This window comes from Candoia aspera, chromosome 1, assembly GCF_035149785.1.
Source record: "Candoia aspera isolate rCanAsp1 chromosome 1, rCanAsp1.hap2, whole genome shotgun sequence".
Taxonomy (NCBI): Eukaryota; Metazoa; Chordata; class Lepidosauria; order Squamata; family Boidae; genus Candoia; species Candoia aspera.
In genome coordinates, this window is record NC_086153.1 from 69,963,775 (window position 1) to 69,985,453 (window position 21,679).

The following is a 21,679-nucleotide window of genomic DNA, read 5'->3' on the forward strand; positions in this document are numbered from 1 at the left end:
TCTTATAGAACTTTACTGTTACTTGTGTGCAACCTTCAGTAGCCTATCCTTTCTTTAGAAATAGGTTTTGCAGACCTTTTATAGGGAAAAAATAAACACTAGTGAATTTTGTGTGATATTAGCAGTTGTCCCGCTGCTAATGGGAATAGAATGCTCCAATTTGCTTCCAGCAGAATTTGAGATAAAATTATTTTAAATCCATAGTGTTAAAGTGTATCCTGTATATGAAGGCTGCTGTACGCCAATATACTCTATGAACCAATAGTGGGACTTGGTGAACAGTAGGTTCCTGCACACTGTATCCAGTAGTTCCTTTGATAAAACAACTTCTTTATTTAATTAATGAATTTTCTCACCCAATTCTTCATCATAAAAAACAATTCTAAAATAGTACTGTGGTTTACAACAGTACTTGCCCTGAAAAGATGAGATGGAATGGAATTAAATATATACAGTATATAATACTTAACAACAGCTACCTTAAAGAGATAAGCCTGATGTAAAATAATCAGTATAGTTGGCTTCAGTCAAAAGCATGGCAGATGTATTTTGAAGCAATTATAGTTTTTGAGATGTACAGCAGCAGCACCATGTGGGGTGCACTATAGCTGTCTAAAGGTGAAAGGGATATGAGGCCAATTCTAGTCTGAGCTGAAAAAACGGAAGGTGCAATGAATTCTTTAGGTCCAAAAGGACATCCCAGTGTTCATCTCTAACTTTGTTCTGTAATGTATAACCCAAGTGCCATTAGCAGCAATCAACAATGTACAGCAGGAATAGCAAAATGCGTAAGATGATCACATCACAACGCTACTGAATCTACACAAAGGAGGTTTTAATAGAGGGCAGATCATGACTGGGCTTGAAAGATAAACAAGGTTAGACTTGATTGTTACTTAAATTGAAGATCTCCAGGGAATCCCAGGGTTACAGGCTAAAGTGAGAAGTCCCCAGAAGAAGGAAATGGAAAGCCACTTCTGTATTGCTACCAAGCAGATACTTGGAGTTCAGCTTGACTTGAAGACAATTTTATTTGTTATACATAATGGGAAACAGGGAAAATCTCACCTCTTTGGGGACCACTTTCAATGTCAACACTGTACTGTAATACAATACAGTTTCCCCCTCATATTGAACATTTAGAGAAATTTAGATATTCCATGCATACCAAAGGGTTATAATCTCAATCAATTTTTTTTCAGCTTGAAAGATGAATGTACACAGTGCAAAGATACCTTTGAATGCATTTGCATTTGCACTTGTGATGGGTTTTTTTATTAACAAATGATCTAGCAGTTGCTGGAAACACATGTCCTTAATGATTACTACATATCCATCACTAAGTTTCATACCAGGGCACTCTCTTGTGTTTTATAATCCCATAGGATGATAGTTCTTTCTGTCACAGCAACAACACGCTTGAGTTGACCAAGGTAATCACATCCAGTGATCCAGGAACTGTCCTGATGAAAAAAATAATGTTGGCAGAATCAGTCTCTCTGATGACAGAGCTTCCTAGGCAACCACCTTGTCTATAACTGATGTTCAAAGGACTTTCAAATTTAATTTCTATAAAGAGAAAGAACTCAAGCAATAATTATTAGTAAAATATCAACAAGTTTTGCAAAACTCCCAATTTTGACTTTCAGGAATATTTATAGAATTAATAAATTACAGAATTAAATATTAAATATTATGCTACTGACATATACATATAGAGATATATGAATAGTTTCTAATTTTTATAATGGATTACATTTGTATCCTACGCTTCCAATGAATTCAGAAAAAAAATCGCAGCATGTTTGTGAAGTGATTTTATGACCAAACAAGACGCAGCAGACTTTTCACCTAAATCTAAGCCTACATTTTAATTACAGTAGAAGATGGCAAAATTTAGAAGTGTATGGGCAAAGATACCAAAACGTCCATGCTTGATAGTCTTACCTTCCTATAGGCAATCCTTGCTGGAACTTTTCTACTCTACAGATTTCAAGACTAAATTAGATAGACTGAAAGAAAATAATTTGGTGAAGAGTTTAATTGAAGGTAAGTAAGGATACATGAGAATTAATCTTCCTTATTCAAGATTATTTTAGGATTCAGCATCATCCACCATTACTTTATAGAAGGATGGTGTGGATCAGGTTTGGCTCTACCACTATTAGATCTAGTGCGCAAGTACCTTGTTGAAGACTATGTGATGAGCCTTGTAGAAAAGGATAGATGTTCTATGGGATATCTAAGCCTGCTGCTACAAGTGGCAGCCAGTCTAGTTCATCTCTTTTAGAGCTAGGATAGAGGTACATGGTGTAGCCCCCTACGCCCCTGGAAAAATTTCTTGCAGATACCTGTACGTCTATGATCTCTAGGAAGAGTTGGAGATACAGTAAGTGAATGCGGAAGTGGGTTCGGCTTTCTACCCTTTTTTTCAGTGACTTCATTGGCAAATCCCTGGTTGTACACTGTGAAGATTTATAAGCAGTCCACAGCTCTTTCTGATGTTTCTATAGACTTGGACATGCCAAAATGCAGTACTGAGTATACAAGCTTCAGTTTCAACATGCAGTTGAAGTTTCATGTGTAATTTTGTGGATTAAGTCTATGCATTTCAGTTATAATTTTTAATATAATTGTAGGGTGGGGGGTGAGCTGAACTGAAAACACTGTTGTTAAAAAGTACAGACTTGAATATAAAGCAAATTCCACTGAACTTAATAGGAAGTCTAAACAAACATGCATGGAATTGCACTATAAAAAATGGAAAAACTCTGAGAAGACCATTTGCATTTTTTAATATGTTGGAAATAAATAGAATTTGATGGAGACTTGTATTTCTATGAATACTCAGGTTATGGTAGAAACTATTCAACATTTCAATATACTATAAGTTAATTTCACATTCCTATATGTAAAGAGAAATTACTCTGTGCTCTGCAATTTGTCTGGAGCAATGTGAAACTTTGATAGCATTCTAAATCCAATTCAGGAGGTAGCAATTAGGGCTGGCAGTATTTATGTCCAAAACCTCAAGTTCTACAGTCTTTGTAATTACTGGTGGTTATAATGAGATATAATCATGTTAAAAGAGAAAGAGTTGCAATTCATTATATAGCTTGCTGAACACAGTGAAGGACAGACATGCCCTCATGAGAGAATTTTTTTTAATAAGAACAAAGTTTAAGCAATTTAACCACCTCAGGAATGCATTCAAACAAGAAGAGGTGGCTTCCACATCATCAGAAGAGCTAGATAAGTACTTCCTAATTAATCAACTTACACACCATCAGGTCAGCAGCACCTTTTAGACATTAAATGCAGTGACTTCTAACTTGTAAATCAAACCCTCTCTACTGTAAGATCAAATTAAAAAAATGCCTCAGGCAAGGTGAGCAGGTTAGAAGATATTTCACTAATTGGTCTTGTATATTTGCTCTATGGTGTGATCTTTGTGCAAGATTTAGTACCAGGCATTCAGCAACTTGTCCAGCCTTCAAGGCTATGGATCTTGAAATGAGAGAGAGGCCCCATTTATTTCTCTTAGAAAACGAACAGTTTGGGGTTGGCAAATGAATTGTTTCTATATAAATATACTACATTGTTCTGCAGCACCTCAACAAAAATCAATCATTTCATATGCCTTTATAGTCCTAGCCAGCAACTGCACCAACAGTTTGTGAAAACTGACATACTATCTGGAATAGGCTAGAGAAAATGGGATATAAAATGAAAAGGGATATGGATTGCAATTTTCACATGCCAAGGAAACTGTCCATGATAACAAATGGCATGAAGGTGAGTTTTCTTAGCATCACCAGGAATGGTTCTTGCCCTCCTTGCAGAAGTCAAGAATTATGGTGTGTGTATTTTCACTTATACCTGATTCTTTAGCATTTTGGTAACGATAGAAGAAACATGATTGGACAACTCGAGTTACTTTTTGAAAAATGAAGCCATTTTGTTCCCCTGCAGGCTACAGATGCATAGGGACTGAAAATTCCACAATTCCCAGCTATTCTCCGATAACTAACCAGACCTTCTTTCAATAACACAGTATTCTTTTGGACTGACTGCGGGGAGTGGGGAATACAGTGTTGTGGTCTTCTCTTTCTCCATGACCAGTTTCAGTTGGTGTTGAAGAGAGTGGGGAAACTCCAAGTCCAAAGCCCCCACTTTGTGGGGTGCTTCAGGGCTTGACGCTCTCATCCTGTTGATTAACAGCTCCATGAAACTGTTGAGTGAAGTCATCCATTGTACACTGATGATACTCAATTGTATACCTCAACCCTAGACAGGCCAAGTGATGCTTGCAACGTCTTGTTCAGTGCCTGGAGGTTGTCAGGGCCTGGATAGGGAAAAATAGGCTCAAGTTCAGCCTAGCAAGACTGACTGGCTTTGGATTCAGGGAACTTTCTATTTTCAATCTTGAATGGGACTGTATTTTCTTATTCAGGGCTGGTGAGCAATGTTTTTTTGTTTTTTGTTTTGGATTCTCAGCTTTTGCTTGAAGAGCAGGTGGCATCTGTGGCCAAGAAGCCTTTGCATAACTCTATCTTGTGCCACAGCTGTGCCCATTCCTGGAGGGTGCCTTGGTCACCTCACAGACTACTACAATCCACTCTGCATGGGGCTGTCCTTGAAGACCACTTGCACACTCATACACAGTAGAGAAAACAAGTCCCCAAAAGTCCAGCAAGCTTGCTTTAAGAGAGTTCTAAATCCAAAACAGAAAGCACAAGAGTGATCAAGCAAAGTCCAACGGTCCAAACATTGTAGGTCTGTCAGCCAGTCCAGGTCCAGAGTCAAAGTCATGAGGTTTCAAGTCAGGAGTCAAGGCACATGGAGTCTGGGAGGGGGTGGCAGCTCAGATTCCTCATCTTCAGAAACTGGTGGTAGCTGTGACTCCTGGTTACCAGATGGTGCAGCCTCCACTGCCTGCAGCTCCTCAGGCAGCAGTTCGTCATGCAGCTCTGGAACTGGCTGCTCATTGTTGGTTTCCTCATCTGAGTCTGAGCTGGTCATGACAGTAGGTCTCATTATAGCCATGTATCACCCCTGCTCTGTGAGCTGCACCGGTTACCAATAGACTTCCAGGAGCAATTCAAGGTGCTTATAGGCTCACCTATAAAGCCCTACATGGCATAGGTCCTAGTTATCTGAGGGACCATCTGTTATTTGTAGTGTCTGTCCATCCTATATGATTGGACAGAGTTGGCATGTCCCGTGTCCCATTGATTAAACAGTGTCATCTAGCAGGACCCAGTGCCTGTTGTAGCACCTGTCCTCTGGAACAGCATCCCCACAGAGATTCAAATTGCCCCTACTGTGTCAGACTCAAAATAAGCCTTGAAAACCTGGAAAAGAATGGTTGTCCGACCCCTTTAGGTTGGGTGTTGTATGGGGAAGAGGGTATTTATTGTTCCCTCTGACTATTGTTCTTTTCTGATATTATTATGGTTATTGCCTCTTTTAATCTGTAAACTGCCCAGAGTCAGGCAGCCCTGGAAATGTGGTAAAATAAATTTAAAAAACCCTCTTGATTATTATACTACACTGTCTATAGAACCACTTTAAATATTTGGAAACTTCAATAGGATAAGAATATGGTAACCAGGATATGAACTATAGCTTCCCATTGTAAGCACACTTCATCCCAGTTTGTTTCCAAATCCCATCTAAAGTCTTTATTTCATTAAATTCTAAATCAACTTCCATCAACTTAGTTGTTTGGTCCATAGGACCCCAATCTTTTCGAAATAGTGGGCACATTTTCAATCTTTAGGACTTGTTATGGGCACTCTCACAAAATGGCTGCCATGGAAGGTGTAACCTATGACAAAATAGCCTTATACTTGAAGGCAAACAAAGGACTGGCTGTACCCACCCACTGTTTTTTTCTTAGAATGCTTTGAGTTATTATGCTTCAGATTGATGCTCTGCTTTGAGCATGCTTGCTCTGAATGCTTTTGAAAAGTTAAAATAATCTAATAAAACAAGATCAGCCTGGCAGTCTGGTGGGCACCAAATAATGTACTGAGGTACTGTCATTCCCGAGGGCCAGGTTTTGATCAAGTCTTATAATCCTGCAGGAAACTTCTAAATTGGACAATTTTGGAACTAGTTACTGAAGTGATATCAAATATCACAAATAGCCACAGATCAGAAAGATGAGCTCACTTCAGGAAATCCTCTGTATTTGATTTTTATGACTTCCATCATTTTTCCTGGGAGGTTACTTGGTTTTAGAATGGATAATTTAAAGATATTATTTGCAGTATGTTATATGAAAAGTACCTAATTTATCTGGAAATGTAAAATTATATAGGAAATTGAAAGATAAAGTGTTATTAACCTCATACGTTTTTAATGAATTAAATGGCTTCTTTAGCTGAACCAAATGAGAGAGAAATGCAAACTTACTGGGATGCTGATGCTTGATAGGATCCGCATCTGGAAAACCAAGAATAAGACACAGTCAGAAAAATGTAAGAAAGAAACAACATCTGCTCAGGAAGAATGTGGCAGAAATTCTCCTTCATTTTCACAATTCTCACATGAAGCAACAGGTGCCTCTTTTGGCTTAGGGAGATGAGTGGATTTCCCTGTTTGGATTTGTAAACCATGATTCATACCACAACATACAGGAATCAGACCATTATGGTTTGTTCAGCTAATAAAAACAAGCTAAGGATAATATGCAAAGGATTTTATTCTCCAGTAGTGTGGCTAGATTTAAAGGATTATAGGTCCTATGCATGATTGCAATAGGAAGGGACTTTACTGTTCTTCCATGCAAATGATGCTTCCTGAAATTCCTACTTCTACACAAATATTGAGGTGTAGAAATCTTGGTCCCTTTTGTATTTAATCAGCCTATTCTGCTGTAAGGATACGCAAATTATGCAGTATTCACTTACACATTTGTACATACATAAAGTACAGGTGGCAAAGGGGTCATGAAACTGCAACCAATAGTTTAAAAAAAATCCAGACAATTGCTTCTTCTCCATTAGAAAATTATTGGAATGGAGAGAAGGAAAAAGCAGATGAAATAAAGTGGGGAAGCAGTTGACAAATCCTTAGCTTCTTTTTCTACTCTGCTGCTAATTAATATGCATTAGAATGAATGTTATTAACTTACTAACATTTGGTACCAACCTTCATGTTGCAAAAGAGGAATGTATAACAAAGCATTAACAATCTCTTCTCTGTTGCAAAATGTCATCAGAAGATGAACAATGACCAAGAAAAGGATCATTTTAGCAATGGAATCTCAGTTTCAGAATGTCCTTCAGAGAGGTATTCTACAGGCTTTGTGGAGGGGCTTTTTTTGTGTGTGTGGGGGTACCCATTAATTTTCCTAATTTTTTGTTAATTTCTAGAGCAGATGACATTTTCAAAGTTTAAGAACTTTTATTAGAACTATGGTTGTGAAACTGTTTAATACTCATGGCTGGCTTTTTATCTTTATAGATATAGCTTCTATAAATTTGTGCCACAATAATATATCAAGGTAAATAATTAAATTTCCAGATTCTGAAAATCTGAAATCGTATTTCTTTCATATGAAGTTCATTTACTTGACAATCTCACTCAAATATAAGGACAGGGTAATGCCATTTACATTTCTGTAAGTGTCTGTCTACATTAGATAGGATTTTAAAGCATTAAAGAAAAAAATTATTACAAAATTACCTGGCCAGTAAAAACAGACAACATTCCTTTCTGAGATGCTGTTAGCAAAAAATCAAGTTGAGATACCTTTACCATGCATCTGATTACATCACTTCTCTTGACTCCTGCCAGAAAGATAACCAAAAGATAACTCGAACTAGGAATCAGCCAATATATATAAAGGCAGAGAGTCAATTAACATGGAGAATATACAATTAACTGATCTAGGAGTAATGAAACATATTCTGATTACATTCAAGTAAGATTACTGTAAACACTAAGTTGGACCATGCTTAAAGATGCTTTGAAAATCACCACTTGGGAATGCAAGTATTCATATCATATTGTACTAATATATTGTACTGGTATCCTAAGCATATCAGTAAATGAATGAATGGATGGATGAATGATCAAATAAATAAATCAAGCATGTACCTGTATACGCCTCCTAGCAAATGGGATATAGTTTCCTTTAAAAGTAATCTCTAAAGGAGAGATCCTAACTTGCATAGGATAACATTGTCATGCTTGGGATAAAACTGGGCTTTGTTTGCAGGTGTGCCATACTGTCCAAAATGTCCCAAAAAATCATCAGTAGTGTACTCCTGCTATTAGCAAGGAATGCTGCACATCACATAGCATGATTAAAACTGTAAACTTAATCTACCCTTTCTCTATATTATTAAAAAGCATGAGACAACAGCCTTCATTGACTACACCATGACGTTCGGCTGTTGATATCTGTGGGCCCATCGGGTGTTGACCATGTCACATAGAAGACCACAACTTGGAATTAAGAGGAGTAAATGGTAAGAAGCATCCATAAAGCTGCATCTACGTCAGAAAGCAGGAATTGGTGTCAAACTTGGCCTGTGAGCTAAGAATGAATACGCAAACCACAGATTGCCAGACCCAAGCCTCTGCCAAGGTCCCTGGATAAGGGGTGGGTTGTCCTGGGCAACAGCAGCCCATCAGCAGCCTCCTTGCTGGCACTATCCAAATGTCTGCCACATTCCTTGGCCTGCAGACTTGCCAGCCACACCTGCAGAGGCAGAGGAGGGGTGAGATCTAGCCCTTTACAAAAAAGTTTGCTGACCCCTGATCTACACTGATGCAGATGTGAATGAAAGTAGAAATTCATAAGTTGATGATTGCTGCAGGGGTGAATTTTTGGAAAAATTATCAACATTATGAATGAATGTGGTTTTGTTAGGAAACATGAATGAGTAGGAATGAGTTGAAAAAGTGATTGAGCCATATGGGAAACCAAGAATGAACAAGAATTGTGATTGCTTAGTGCAGCCTGTCTCAACTTTTTGACCCTGGAGGAACCCTTGAAATATTTTTCAGGCCTCGGAGAACCCCTGTATATTCAGGCTCAAATATAGGCCAGAAGTTACAAAACTATTATATCGATTTCATTTGTAGGCCTGTATATATGCATTAACAATGTTCTTAAATTAAAAATAAAGAATGAAACTTACCTCTTTAATGTGAAGTTGCCTGAATTTGAAATGATTTTTTAAATAAATCGTGATCTCCCAGGGAACCCCTTGTTCCTACTCCACAGAACCCTAGTTGAGAAACCCTGGCTTAGTGGGTACCTTCTTAGAAAAATGTCTGTTTAAGCATAAATATGTTCCTGTGTATCCATGACAAAGGAAGGAATCAAAAACCATGCTTGATTTGATTGTTTATGATAAAAGACTGAGATAATTACTGAAGCATTCAAGGGTAATGAGAGATTCTAAATGTGGGATGGCCCATTCTTGGTAGTATGAACAGCGGATCTTGTGAATAATGCCATAAAAAAAAGGAAAGTGAAAATAGAAAAATTGCAAGAGGAGAAAGTACAAGATAATTTCCTACAAAGTGAATGGAAACTGGACATGGTAATGAGGAAGTAGCTTGAAACAAGATGGTAAACATTATGTTACAAAGTATCACAGTAGAAAAAATACGTATGGGAGTTACACTAATGGGAAGTACGAAAAAGGATGCTTGGTGGAATAATGAACAGAAAGAGGTTATGGAACACATTAAATAATGATTACCACAAAATATGACAGCAAAAGATATTATTTAATGTGAATATAGGAATGTGGTCAAAACAACATGAAGCAGTTAAGGTTTGAAGAAACAGAGAAGATGCAGAGCAATTTTGATGGAAATAAACAATTATTTTGGACATGGATGAAAAAGACTAAGTAAAAGGTCTCCAGGACAGTGAATGAATTAAAAAATAAAAATTATAAAATGACTTAGGATGAAATTAAGGCAACGGAATGCTGAAAGGAATTATTTCATAGATTTGTATGGGAATGACAGTGATATGTTGAACAGTGGAATTGAAACAAATGCTATAAATGTTACATGTCCAAGAAAAACACCTGATGCAAAGAAAGTCATAAATGCTGTGAAAACTTTGAAAAATGGTAAGCCTGCATATATAAATTGTGTAACTAAAAATATGTTAACATGTGGATTTAATTTGCTTAGGAAGTGGCTATTTGAACCATTTAATGAACAAAATTCAGGAAATGCTGTGCACTGACCAGACGGTAGTTACCAAGAAAGGTATGACTGTGAGAAAGCAAACTGCTGATTTAGAGAAAGTAAACAGATAAAGTGAATAGGTTGGAATTATGCAAGATTTTTGCACAGATGTGAAGTTGAAAGTTGGTTGCTGAATGCAATAACAACTATGTATGACTGCTACAAAGCATCTCTGAGAATAATGGAATGCTTAATGAATAGGTTGGTGAAAAGACTTACAGGTAACTCTATAAAGCATACGTGTGGAGGTGTTATAGTTGTGATGATTAGGGATGTGATGGTTATGTACGTGTGTTATGTATTGGTTCTATTACCTGCATATATGTCCAGACCTAATTCCAAGTGTGGTTAGCACTATATGGTTCAGGTTATATCATCTGAAGAACTGACTACGTCTGAATAAGCTTGCTGAAGCACTGAACTCAGTATCATAACTCTTGTTCTCTGGCAATCTTTAGGTTAGTACAGTCTTTCCTAGTCCTGTGCTAGCTGAGAATATTAGAAGATGTGGCCCAATGTATCTGGAGGGCTCCAGTTTACATAGGATGGGTTGGTGCTACCAGGAGCAAGGCTTTCTCACTAGTGGCCTTGCACTTTTGGAACTCTTATAATTACTGCTGGCTTGTAAAGATAAATAAGAAGACACATTTATGACAGTCCATTTTGGACTGACTATTCTAGTGCATTACTCATGGGAAAACACGTCTTGGAATCTTAACTTAGTTTAAACGTGGCTGCTGGATTACTAGTTTGGCCTATTCTGTTTTCAACAAACAAATGTTTTTTGAAACAAGCAAACAAATAAGCCTGATGTTTCAGATTTGAATCGTTGTGTAATAACAATAAGATTATGTTTTGAGAATCCTACATCGTTTATATCAAAGAAGACAGGATAGAGTTGGCACTACAATATTCACAAAATTTAACCTGAGGTTCTATTTGGTTAAAAAAAAATCAACCAAGCATGTCAAAAACCTATTTTAAAGAAGAGTCCAAAGTCTACAATGGGCCCCATTATTATATTCATACATGCTTAACTAGCTCAGGTAAAGATTTAGCAGATGCAGTTGCACAACTTGCTAAGCTTGATTAGTGATGATGTTTGTGTTCAGCATGTTGTGCAAACTCAGTTCATTTGTTAGTTTACAGCTCAAATATATTGTGCACACCAAGACTATTCAGTACTCAGGTTTTTCAATATTTTATGAATACAGCCATCAGGTTTCAAGTATAGGAAACAAAATAAAAATGACATATATTTTATTCTGCATTGGAAAAACGCCAACTCAAACAAGAGAGTGATGGGAAAATGCAATCAAAGAAAATACACACCACATAATGTATCATAATGTGAAAAATATGCTTTACAAATGTAACTATAAACTATGAATAAATTATTTTACTTATACTAACAACAATAAGGCTGAACTTTTATTTGAGGGTGGAACATTAAAGATCAGACCTGCTTTTGTAATCCGTTGCTTTTTGGATACTAGGAAAACCGTATTTTCTTCATCAAGCTGGGCAGCAAGAACATCACCTTCCACCATGTAATATCCAAAGATCTAAATTAAGCCAAAAAAAGTGTAACACAGTGTGAAAAGAAAATATAAATATTTATGAAAAATAAATACTCGTATGTGGGTATTATATGTTGTGTGAAAATAATTCCCAACGTTAGGAATGTTTGTAATAACGTATATGCCTAATTTTAAGATCAAGGATGATGAGGCTTGACAGTTTTGTACATATCTTAATATTCTGGCCATTCTAGTAGAAATAATTAGAAAAAAGTTCATGATATGAGTAGCACTTAAGCCAGTTTAGGCAATGTGTTTCAATATCTATTTTTTTAATTACTAAGAGTTACCACAAATGGGGGAGGGGGACACTTTAAATTCTGTTTTTTAAAGATAGGAACAGAGCCCCTGGCTGACTTCACACATGAAACTATGTCATAAACCATAGTTTACAAAGTACACATTGTGTACACATGGGGTTCACACAATGCACTAAGCCATAAACACACATGCTTTCATACAATGTGTGAACTAAATCTATGTAGAAGTACATAGTAAATAAAACTTGGGAGGAGAGACATCATGAACATTGTCTTGATCTATGGACAAAGCATATAGCATTTGTACAGAGTGTGTGTTTTACCTTTATTACATTATGCATCTTATTCCCAAGTACTATAGGTCAAAATGGCATTTGAATTGAACTAATTATGAAACAATTTTGCTTGAAAGATAGTGGCTTGTGCAAGATTAGAATCTGAATATTTGAATTGCAAATGCATTTTACAGTCTTATTGCTTTCAATCAATATGTCATTATTAGACCTGAAGATGATAGAAAGATAGATAGATAGATAGATAGATAGATAGATAGATAGATAGATAGATAGATAGATAGATAGATAGATGGATGATAGAAGACAGAAAATATTTGACCAGATTTATGCTAATCCTGCCATTATATGAAGACTTGTCCTCTGACATAAAAGGAATGGTAAGATTCACAGAAAGATTCTAAAATTCCATTAGCAGCACTTCTTCTAAAAAAATAAAATCTTTAACTTTTGATTGTTTTATAAACATATATGGATATATCTCCTTGGTATCAGTGCAGTCCAACAGAAAAAGTGAAAAATAAAAACACCAGGGGTTTTCCTTTTATAGCTATTATAACATATTTGGTATTTATCAGTTCTAAAGTTATTGATGCACTAATAAATGTTATTAATGCAAGATAGAAAAGTGGAAATGCTGGACACCGGGAGGCCTGGCAGACTTTTATTTTTAAAGCCATTCTCTCCTTGTACCCTTGACTCCTCTGGAAACAAAATAATCACAAAAACTGGTAGAATTAACCCCATTCCCAGCAACTTTTCCAGACATTTGCGGATGCTTCAATCTCTTCTATCAAGGCCAACAGTATTTATTATTTGTAAACTACCAATCCAAAATGACTCTCATTGGTTTACAGAATTAAACAATGGCATATAAAATATCATTAAAATCAGAAGATGTGCAACAAAAATCCCCACCCTCACAGCCTTATCTCATTGGTGACCAACATGCTCCAAATGCTCTTACAGACTGTTCTGACTTGTTTTAATGACCTTTCCAAACAAAAGCAAAGTCAGTTTGCTATTATAAGTATTTTAACATGGGCAACAAAATATTTGCACAACCACAGTTTTTTCTTTCTGAAATGTTTTGGGCATTGTTTAAATAAAAATAAGTGTCAATGTAAAATGTCAAATATAGCATGGGCTAGCATGGAAAACGATCCATTTAGGAAGAAAATAAATATTCGTCCTAATCAATATTCATGCACATCTAAGCAAATCTACAAATATAATGGGGGTGACCTTTAATTCCCATTATTCCAAGCAAAAATATAAATGTAACATTATGTTTATGCAGGAGGTGCACTGCTAGAACTGGGGGTTTAGTCCTAATGTTTATTGAATCCATAGCATGGCTGATATTCTTATTTGTGACCCTCCAAGTCAATAAAAAAGTAACCCAAATCATGAACTTCAGTGCTGTAGTGACTATTCACTACAGTTAAGGAAGTATGATGTTGGTTTGTAGTCAACCTCACGATCCTACTGATAGTGGTTGCACTAAAAATCTTTTAAACAAAATGGTTAGGCTGCTTTTATCAGCTCAAATCACTGCCTTCTCTACAATATCACAGTGCAGGGACAAATCCACTCATTACTTGAAAGACAGCTGAAGACATAAGGCCTCCTTAAAAGATGACATTGTAGCTAAAAATAGTAACTGTATGGAAGAAGCTTTATTAGTAGACTTGATTGGGATCAACATCTGCAGGTGTGGTGAGATGTAACTGTGACACTGTTAGTTGGGTACCTCAGATGTGGGCTCAAGAAACATAATCCATGAGAAAGCAGAAAGAAACTCTGTTAACAGCAGAAGAGTCTTACAGTACTGTATAAACATTCTGATTAGCTTCTAGGGACAAATTGGATAAGATGCACTAGGTCACCTGCTGAAGCAATGTAGTTGGGTTTACTCTGTCATTACTACATTGTTTGGATGACTTCAGAACTGTAGGATAGCATAGGAAGTGGCCTATGTCTCTGTGTATTTGTTTTGCTGCAAATGGAATAAAAAGAAAATAAGCAAAAGAGGAAGTAAGCAGGATTAGTTCCAGCTGAGTTGATTTAACAGTCTTTAAAATAGAACTCTCTTGACAATTGATTCCAGATGGTTTCCTTGTTTCCATCAGAAGCTGACTGGAACAGTTTGGAGTTCACTTCCATTCAATGATCAAAGGAATGACTCTTTGCTGAAGATGTAAATAAGATAGCATCAAGGCACCATTTTTTCACCTTGGGAGCAATGAATTTTAACTGTAGGGTAGTCTAGATGGACCGGCCATTATAATATAGTATGGAGGATCTGTTTTTGAGTGTAAAAGAGCCTGAAAGCTGTTCCACATTTAAAATGGGGCAAATCTAAAACACCCCATTTCAAAGTCTGAAACAGGACATTCCCAATGTGAAAAGCCATTTTGCAATTGAAACAGGATGTTTCCAATCTGAGAACCTGAATTCAGAAGTTTTGCATATCACTAATCAAAACATTTGTAAGAAGAAACATTTCCTTTTCCTTCTATTAGGGCAGACTCCTTCAGTTTATTTGAGTTTCTATCTCTTCCTTTTTTCCTCACTTAGAAAAGCCTTTCTGGGCTATTGTGGCTTTATCCTTCTTCCTCCTTTATTACACTGAAACCTTTTAGCTTTCATCATACTATCCATGCCCATCCCTGGCTTGTACCCTATTCCTTCTGACTTTCTGTATTTTTGCAGATCAGCCAGGTTTGATGTTGATTGTTGTCAAACAAGTTGATTCGCCATAAACAAGAAAAGCAACCCTTACCTCACACCATTCTGTCTGCCCATCTGGGTTGTTGCTAATCTTCCTATAGAAAGTTTTAACATCTTGAGCTTTTACATCTGGACCAAAAAGACTCTTTACTGCATCAAAGAACTTGTCATAATCCATTCCCTCTGCAATTAAAACATAAAGCACTCATAGAATATAACCACAAAGGCTAATATCAATTTTTTTATTTCTTTTCTCACCATCACCATTATTTTGTGTAGAAATCCAGCATTAGCTTTTGAGATTTTAGTTTTATCTTCATTTTAACCCGGAAGCCTTACCAACATTTACTGGTACTAAAAATCTTGCAAATTCCAAAACAGCATAATAAGAAATCTTCAGCTTTGGGGTTTGTAATTACAACTTTACAAGTCTCTGTAAGAAGGGTCCCAATATATGTCACACAAAAAAGAGGGATTTTTAAAAAAATGTCCATTTAATGCTGCTGAAGGAAACTCTTCTGTTGTCATCCCCAATGAACCTGTTATACTTTAAGATCAACATTAAAACCTCGGTGGCGCTGTGGGTTAAACCGCTGAGCTGTCGATCGGAAGGTCGGCGGTTCGAAACCGCGCGGCGGGGTGAGCTCCCGTTGCTCGTCCCAGCTTCTGCACACCAAGCAGTTCGAAAACATGCAAATGTGAGTAGATTAATTGGTACCGCTTCGGCGGGAAGGTAACGGCGTTCCGTGAGTCATGCTGGCCACATGACCCGGAAGTGTCCTATGGACAACGCCGGCTCCAAGGCTTTGAAACGGAGATGAGCACCGCCCCCTAGAGTCGGACACGACTGGACTTTACGTCAAGGGAAACCTTTACCTTTACCTAATTCTGTAAACCCCAGGATCAAAGACTTCTACAAGCGATCCCTCCTGATGGAATTTCCTGTTCCAAGGATTTTATGATTCTCCTGCTCAATCGTGTTATTTTATAAGGGTTTGCATACATATCCATATCAAGTGCTATACTGTACTGTACTTTATTAGTCATACTGCTGTCCTATTAATGTTCTATTATTGGGGCTCTGGACATACAACTTGAATTATTAATCTGAACACTTTATTGCATAATTATATTTGCCACCATACAGCTGTCCATAATTGTATTTTGCCTCCTTCAGCCATCCATAAAGGAGTTGATAAAAAGAGATGTAGATGGGAGTCCTTGGTGCACTCTGAGCCTTGTTGTTTTCTTGCAGACGTTTCATTGCCAGACTAGGCAACATCTTCACTGTGAACTGTTCGCACTGAAGATGTTGCCTAGTCTGGCAATGAAACGTCTGCAAGAAAACAACAAGGCTCAGAGACCATTAAGGACTCCACAGTTCAACCCTGAGCTACAAATATTCGCTTCGAGAGATGTAGATACGTATCTCAGAGAACAGAACATCAAATGAAGTACTTCCTTACCAGTATCTTTTGCCTGCAAGCCTAATCTTTCCTCCCTTTTCTGAGCAACTGTTTTGTCAACCAGTTGCTGAAACAGTTTCAAGGATTTTTTAAAGCAGAGTCCATTTAGGTAAGGTGGATCATCTTCCTGAAACTTTCTTCTGGACATTACAGCTAATAAGATAGATGAAACACCAGGAAGCCCTCTTTTGCCACACAGTAACGCTTACTGATTCGTTTTCTTTCTGTTGTTATTTCTAATGGTAACAGTTGTAGAAATACCACCTATAGATCTTAAGCATTGCTTTGGTGAAAGGAAAATAACTGGCATCCCTTGCAGCAGCTGTGGCAGGTCAATGAGCCATCAAATACCTGATGTCATAACTCCTCCCTCAGTCTCATTGGTCAATTGGCCAATCTAGATCACAAACCACCCTAACTGGAAAGCTGCTGACCATGAGAGGGTTCACTTTCAGGGCAAAGATGAGACACAGTAAACTCAAAAAATCAAATTGGCTATTTATGGGGAATATCATATAAAAATTTATTTTAAAAATATTTTTTTTATTTCAGCAATTGCACAGTGATCTTTGTTTATAATACAGTTGTAGGCAATTTGCTAAAATGCAAGGAAAATAAAGAAGACCAAAGTAAATTAAATTGAATAATGTACTACAGTGTTTCCCAGTTGCTGCATTTGAGATGTGCTGGGATGACAGCTCTAAGTCAGAACAGCCTTTGGCTATGCTGGTTGGAAATACTGGGAACTGCAAATTTGTCAGGTCTGAAAGGGACCAGCTCAGGAAAAGCTGTTCCACCACAATGCAGCAGAGAGAGAAATAGAAGAGAATGTCTTGTTTGCATAGCCTTCTCCAAACTTAATGTATAACAACTACCATCACCAACCAGCATGACCAATAGCCATGCTAACTGGGCTGATACAGTCCAACAAATCTAAACCTCAATAGCTTAAGGAAAACTGATCTACTTTTATATGAGAGCTGAACATAGCATATGCAACTTGAAATTGGAAGTAGTCTAAATTCCCTGTGTAACTGGATTACATTGCACTAAATTGCTGGAGGTCCAGCTCACCAGTTACCATCCAGTGCTATATTGGTAATCCCAAAATTTATTATATGAAGCAATTCTGAAAGAGTCCAAGTCTTGCATACCAGTTAATATAATCAACTATCTTGCAGACACATGTTCAATATGGTGGCAGAATTACAATGCAGAAATTCTTTACTATTGCAGTATTTTTCCTTTATATCCTGTTAAAGTGGTATGAGGCCTCTGCAGGTAGCCTACCAGGTATTAGATTGCCAAGCAGAAACAAGACACTCACAATCGCTGATAAATAAAAGTTTTCATACCTACAGTGGTGCTAGCATCCCTCCAAGATTATTACATGATAAGCAGTGGTGCAGTCAAGCTTCAGAAACAGGATAAAACACAAAGAAACTGAAACTGGCCTTTACAATTAAAATCTCCGCCTGGTAACTTGAGGCAAAATAGTATTTTTCTCTCGACCACTAGAATTTGCACAATGATTGCAATGGAAACATTCCAATTCAACATTTCAGACATACCATGATGATATCCATTCTATTGTGTGTCATCTCTCTCCCTCCCCTATAAAAGAGATCACTGAGTGGGTGCATGTATTACCAAAAGCTGTATTCATGTGACATGAAAAGCCACACACTAGCCAGGTAAATTTAAGTCCAGCGTGTTGTGTGAACTCAACCCAGTGGGATATGTTTCAGTGGGTCATGGAAACTGAGAAAACAGGGTTGAGAAAATAATGGTTGTTAATCACTGTGTGTTGCGCGAACACAAACACGATGTGGCCTATTTTATTTTGGCTTGGTATCTTGTCTAAACCTAGCCACTGTGGTTTGCAAGTCATGGTTTATGCAATTGGTGAACTCAACCACAACTTTTTGAATAATCCACAAATTATTAACAAAACTGTTGCTTTGTGTAATACATGGACCAAGGTTTCTGTGTTCAACAACCATGATTACCCCACAGTTCCTCTATCAGCATCCAAGCATCTGTTGGTGGTCAGCCATTGTCCTCAGTCAATTCTTACCAGAAATATTTTTCCTCTAACCCTAATCAAGTAAATAATGATTTGGTGGAAAGATTTAGAGGACAACAGCCAGGAATTTAACTCCAGTCAGTTTCAGTGATGGGAGACTAGATTCTGTGAGTAAATGCATGCTGGTTGTACTGTAGGGACTAATAAGGAAGTACAGCCTACCCTCTAATAATTTCTGTCTTCTGAGGAAATCTCACGAAGTGGTAAGAATTACAGATTTGACTAATTATAATATCAGAAAAACTCATTATGTAGCAGCACAGTTGAGCCCATAGAGTGAAAGGCTTAAGTTTCAAACTTCCTTTCCCAGAAGCCCACAAGGCCTACATGCCCTGTCCACACATCTTGTCCTTGGGCAACTGCTTTGTAGTTACTGTTCCACCACTTACTGTATCTTCCACAGAGCACCTCATCTAGCTCTCTTCCCAGAACTCTGGTCTCTAAGAAAAGCAAGGTTCCCACAACCTGCAGTGCCATTCTGATAATTAAAATGGGAAAAAATGAAATTTCTATAATGCAACTTCATGGCCTTGTAGCATAAGGCTGTGTCATGAGTAAGGATGGCGAGCAGGGGGCTCCCACCCAGACTGTCAAGCGCATGCGTAGCACTGAGGAACTGTTCAGCCATTCAAAGAGACACAGATCGGGACCGCCTTAACCTTTGGGGGTTATATGGCTGGGTTTTCCCACGCTTCCTCAGTTTGTTAGGATTCTTGTTAAGTACTACTAATAAATATTAGAGACCAAGTCATTGTCTCAGTGTGTTTCCTGGTAATCAGGACAGGGTGTGTTAATTAGTGGTTTCAGACCTTCTTGACTGCTTTGGAAGAAAAATTGCAATGACACTAAATTATTATGCCATGACATTGTATAAATGACATGAATTATGTACTGTCTTGACATGGTCATTACACACATGATGTCCCTTGCCCTTCCTCCTTCCCACTTCAGGTACCCATGTATTAGAGACACCATACTAGGCAAGATTGCTCTATAATATTTATTCACAAATTTTACTGCTCCTCATTTAAACAGAGGAAATATATGCAAGGACATTAGCATCTGTATGTGCATTTCCAGCTAGTTTCAGTGTGAAGGTCCTGATCCTTTAGCTGATAATTCAGAAACTCTTACTACAAGCCATTCAAGGATATAAAAGAGTTCTTTGTTAAACAAGTGATCATTTCCAATGCAAAGACTAGACTGAGGAAAAGCCCGCACAAATGGTAGTTACATTCTCCACCTTCACCCTAGCCCCCTCCCCATTAGGCCATTCCGTTACAACCCCTCTGTATGTTCTCTGTTTTTACATTTCCCAGTTAACACATCCTGCATTGACAAACTGATAACGCCATTTGCGTCGCTATCCTTGGTGTCAGGCCATTGCTTAAATAGCTCTAATCAACATTCCTGACAGCCCTGCAGGCATGCCAGGCTACTACTTCAAAGCGTTCCTAACAGCCCTGCTGGCATGCCAAACTATTACTGCAAGCATTCCCAATGGCCATGTAGGTATACTAACCTAATTACTACAGCCCCAGAACGATGGCAGGATACATCCTGACATTCAGGGTCTTTCATATACGTACTATGCACAATTCTTCTCACTGATCTAGCTGATAGGACTATATAAAGTCTTCTTAATGCTAAACAGAATGATCTCTTACTACAAACTATGTAAAAGGATTTCCTGATTTGTAGTGTGGTGGCAGTCCAAATTTAAGTGGAGTTCTATTGCTGGTATTTAACTTCCCATAATGCCTCCTCCCCAGTCTAAAAATGTACCCAATTAGAGAAAAATACTGGTATCTCCTTTCTCTCACAGCTAATGAGTGGTTTCAGAGGATGACTATTAAGTTGAGAAAAGTACAGCACAAGAAACAGTAAATATGTCTTCCAGAGCTTTGCCACTACAAATTCAGAATCATTAGTCAGGGTGAAACCCATCATCTAAGAAGTTCATTCAACCTTCAGTCTAATTTAAGAAGTGCTCTGCAAGCAAGAAGTCCAAAATTCTGGCAATAGACTCCCTTCTTGAGAGTGCTGAATAGGGAGAAAGAATAAAAGTCTTCAAGCCTATTCAAAATGCTTTGAATTCTCTCCTTCTTGTATCCAAGGGAGCAATAAGGTTTTGAGTTTCAGTTTCCCCCAATAATAACATCCATCCTGCAGGCACGATCTAACTCATGGACCACTGCTGTAGCTAAGTGTGCTCCAATGAACTCAGTGGGATTTAATTCTATCTAGAATTTGTACCACTTATGAAGTGCATATACTTATAGTGTTTCAGCTTTACCCAAAAATAAACATGTGGGGCAAATTCGAAAAAAACTACCAATGTGGTTTAAGTGGTAGACTGTGAAGTACAATGCATCCTTTAAATATGGCTAATATAAAGAAAAATGCAATTAAAAACAGTGGTTGGTTTTCTAAATCATCCATCTGTCCTGTAAGAAGCTAAGTAATCTGTATGCTATGCTAAGAATGTTTCAGCCACTGAACAATTGTAAAGTGTGGAATATTTTACAAAGCACAGATCAGGCATATTAACAAGTGTTTCAAGAGGATCTATTTTTTTTACATCAAACTTTTTGTGCTGTTTTTCTTACTGTTCTCTTTGCAATTGTTAATTAGCCTCATAATGACATTCAGAAATCCTGTGACACGGAGCTCAACAAAATAAAAATAATTATAAATTAATCCAGATTCCTGCTGAAAGAACAGAAAGAAAAGCATTTATTTGGCTATCTGGAATGTATTGCAGCTTTCAAGAAAATTGATCCTTTAAACCCCAGTCCAATGTTCATTTACCTTGGAATGTGTCTTTTAGCAAAAATAGGTAATAGGTAATAACGTGTAATAATCTGTATCTGTATCTTCATTTTTATTAAAGAACTTTTTTACAAAATTAAAACACTAAAAAATATAGAAGCAGGAAAGAAAGATAAAGAAAAGAAGTGTTGAAAATAACAGAATGCGAAGAAAAAGAAAAAAAATACTAAAAGTGACTTCTGATCTTTACAGCAGTTAT

The 21,679-nt window shown here is 37.3% G+C and overlaps 1 protein-coding gene across 1 annotated transcript in view; it reads right to left on the reverse strand.

The window, feature by feature from the left end:
* The window catches only part of WDR64 (WD repeat domain 64), an 86,555-nt gene extending 69,845 nt beyond the window's left edge, over positions 1 to 16,710 (reverse strand). The window contains exons 1-6 of the mRNA XM_063291047.1: positions 16,563 to 16,710; positions 15,149 to 15,279; positions 11,693 to 11,795; positions 7,696 to 7,799; positions 6,421 to 6,450; positions 1,353 to 1,463 (exon numbers count right to left, since the gene is read on the reverse strand). Of these exons, the coding sequence (XP_063147117.1) occupies positions 1,353 to 1,463; positions 6,421 to 6,450; positions 7,696 to 7,799; positions 11,693 to 11,795; positions 15,149 to 15,279; positions 16,563 to 16,710 (627 nt within the window). The remainder of the gene's footprint in view (positions 1 to 1,352; positions 1,464 to 6,420; positions 6,451 to 7,695; positions 7,800 to 11,692; positions 11,796 to 15,148; positions 15,280 to 16,562) is intronic.
* Between the last annotated feature and the right edge of the window lie 4,969 nt (positions 16,711 to 21,679).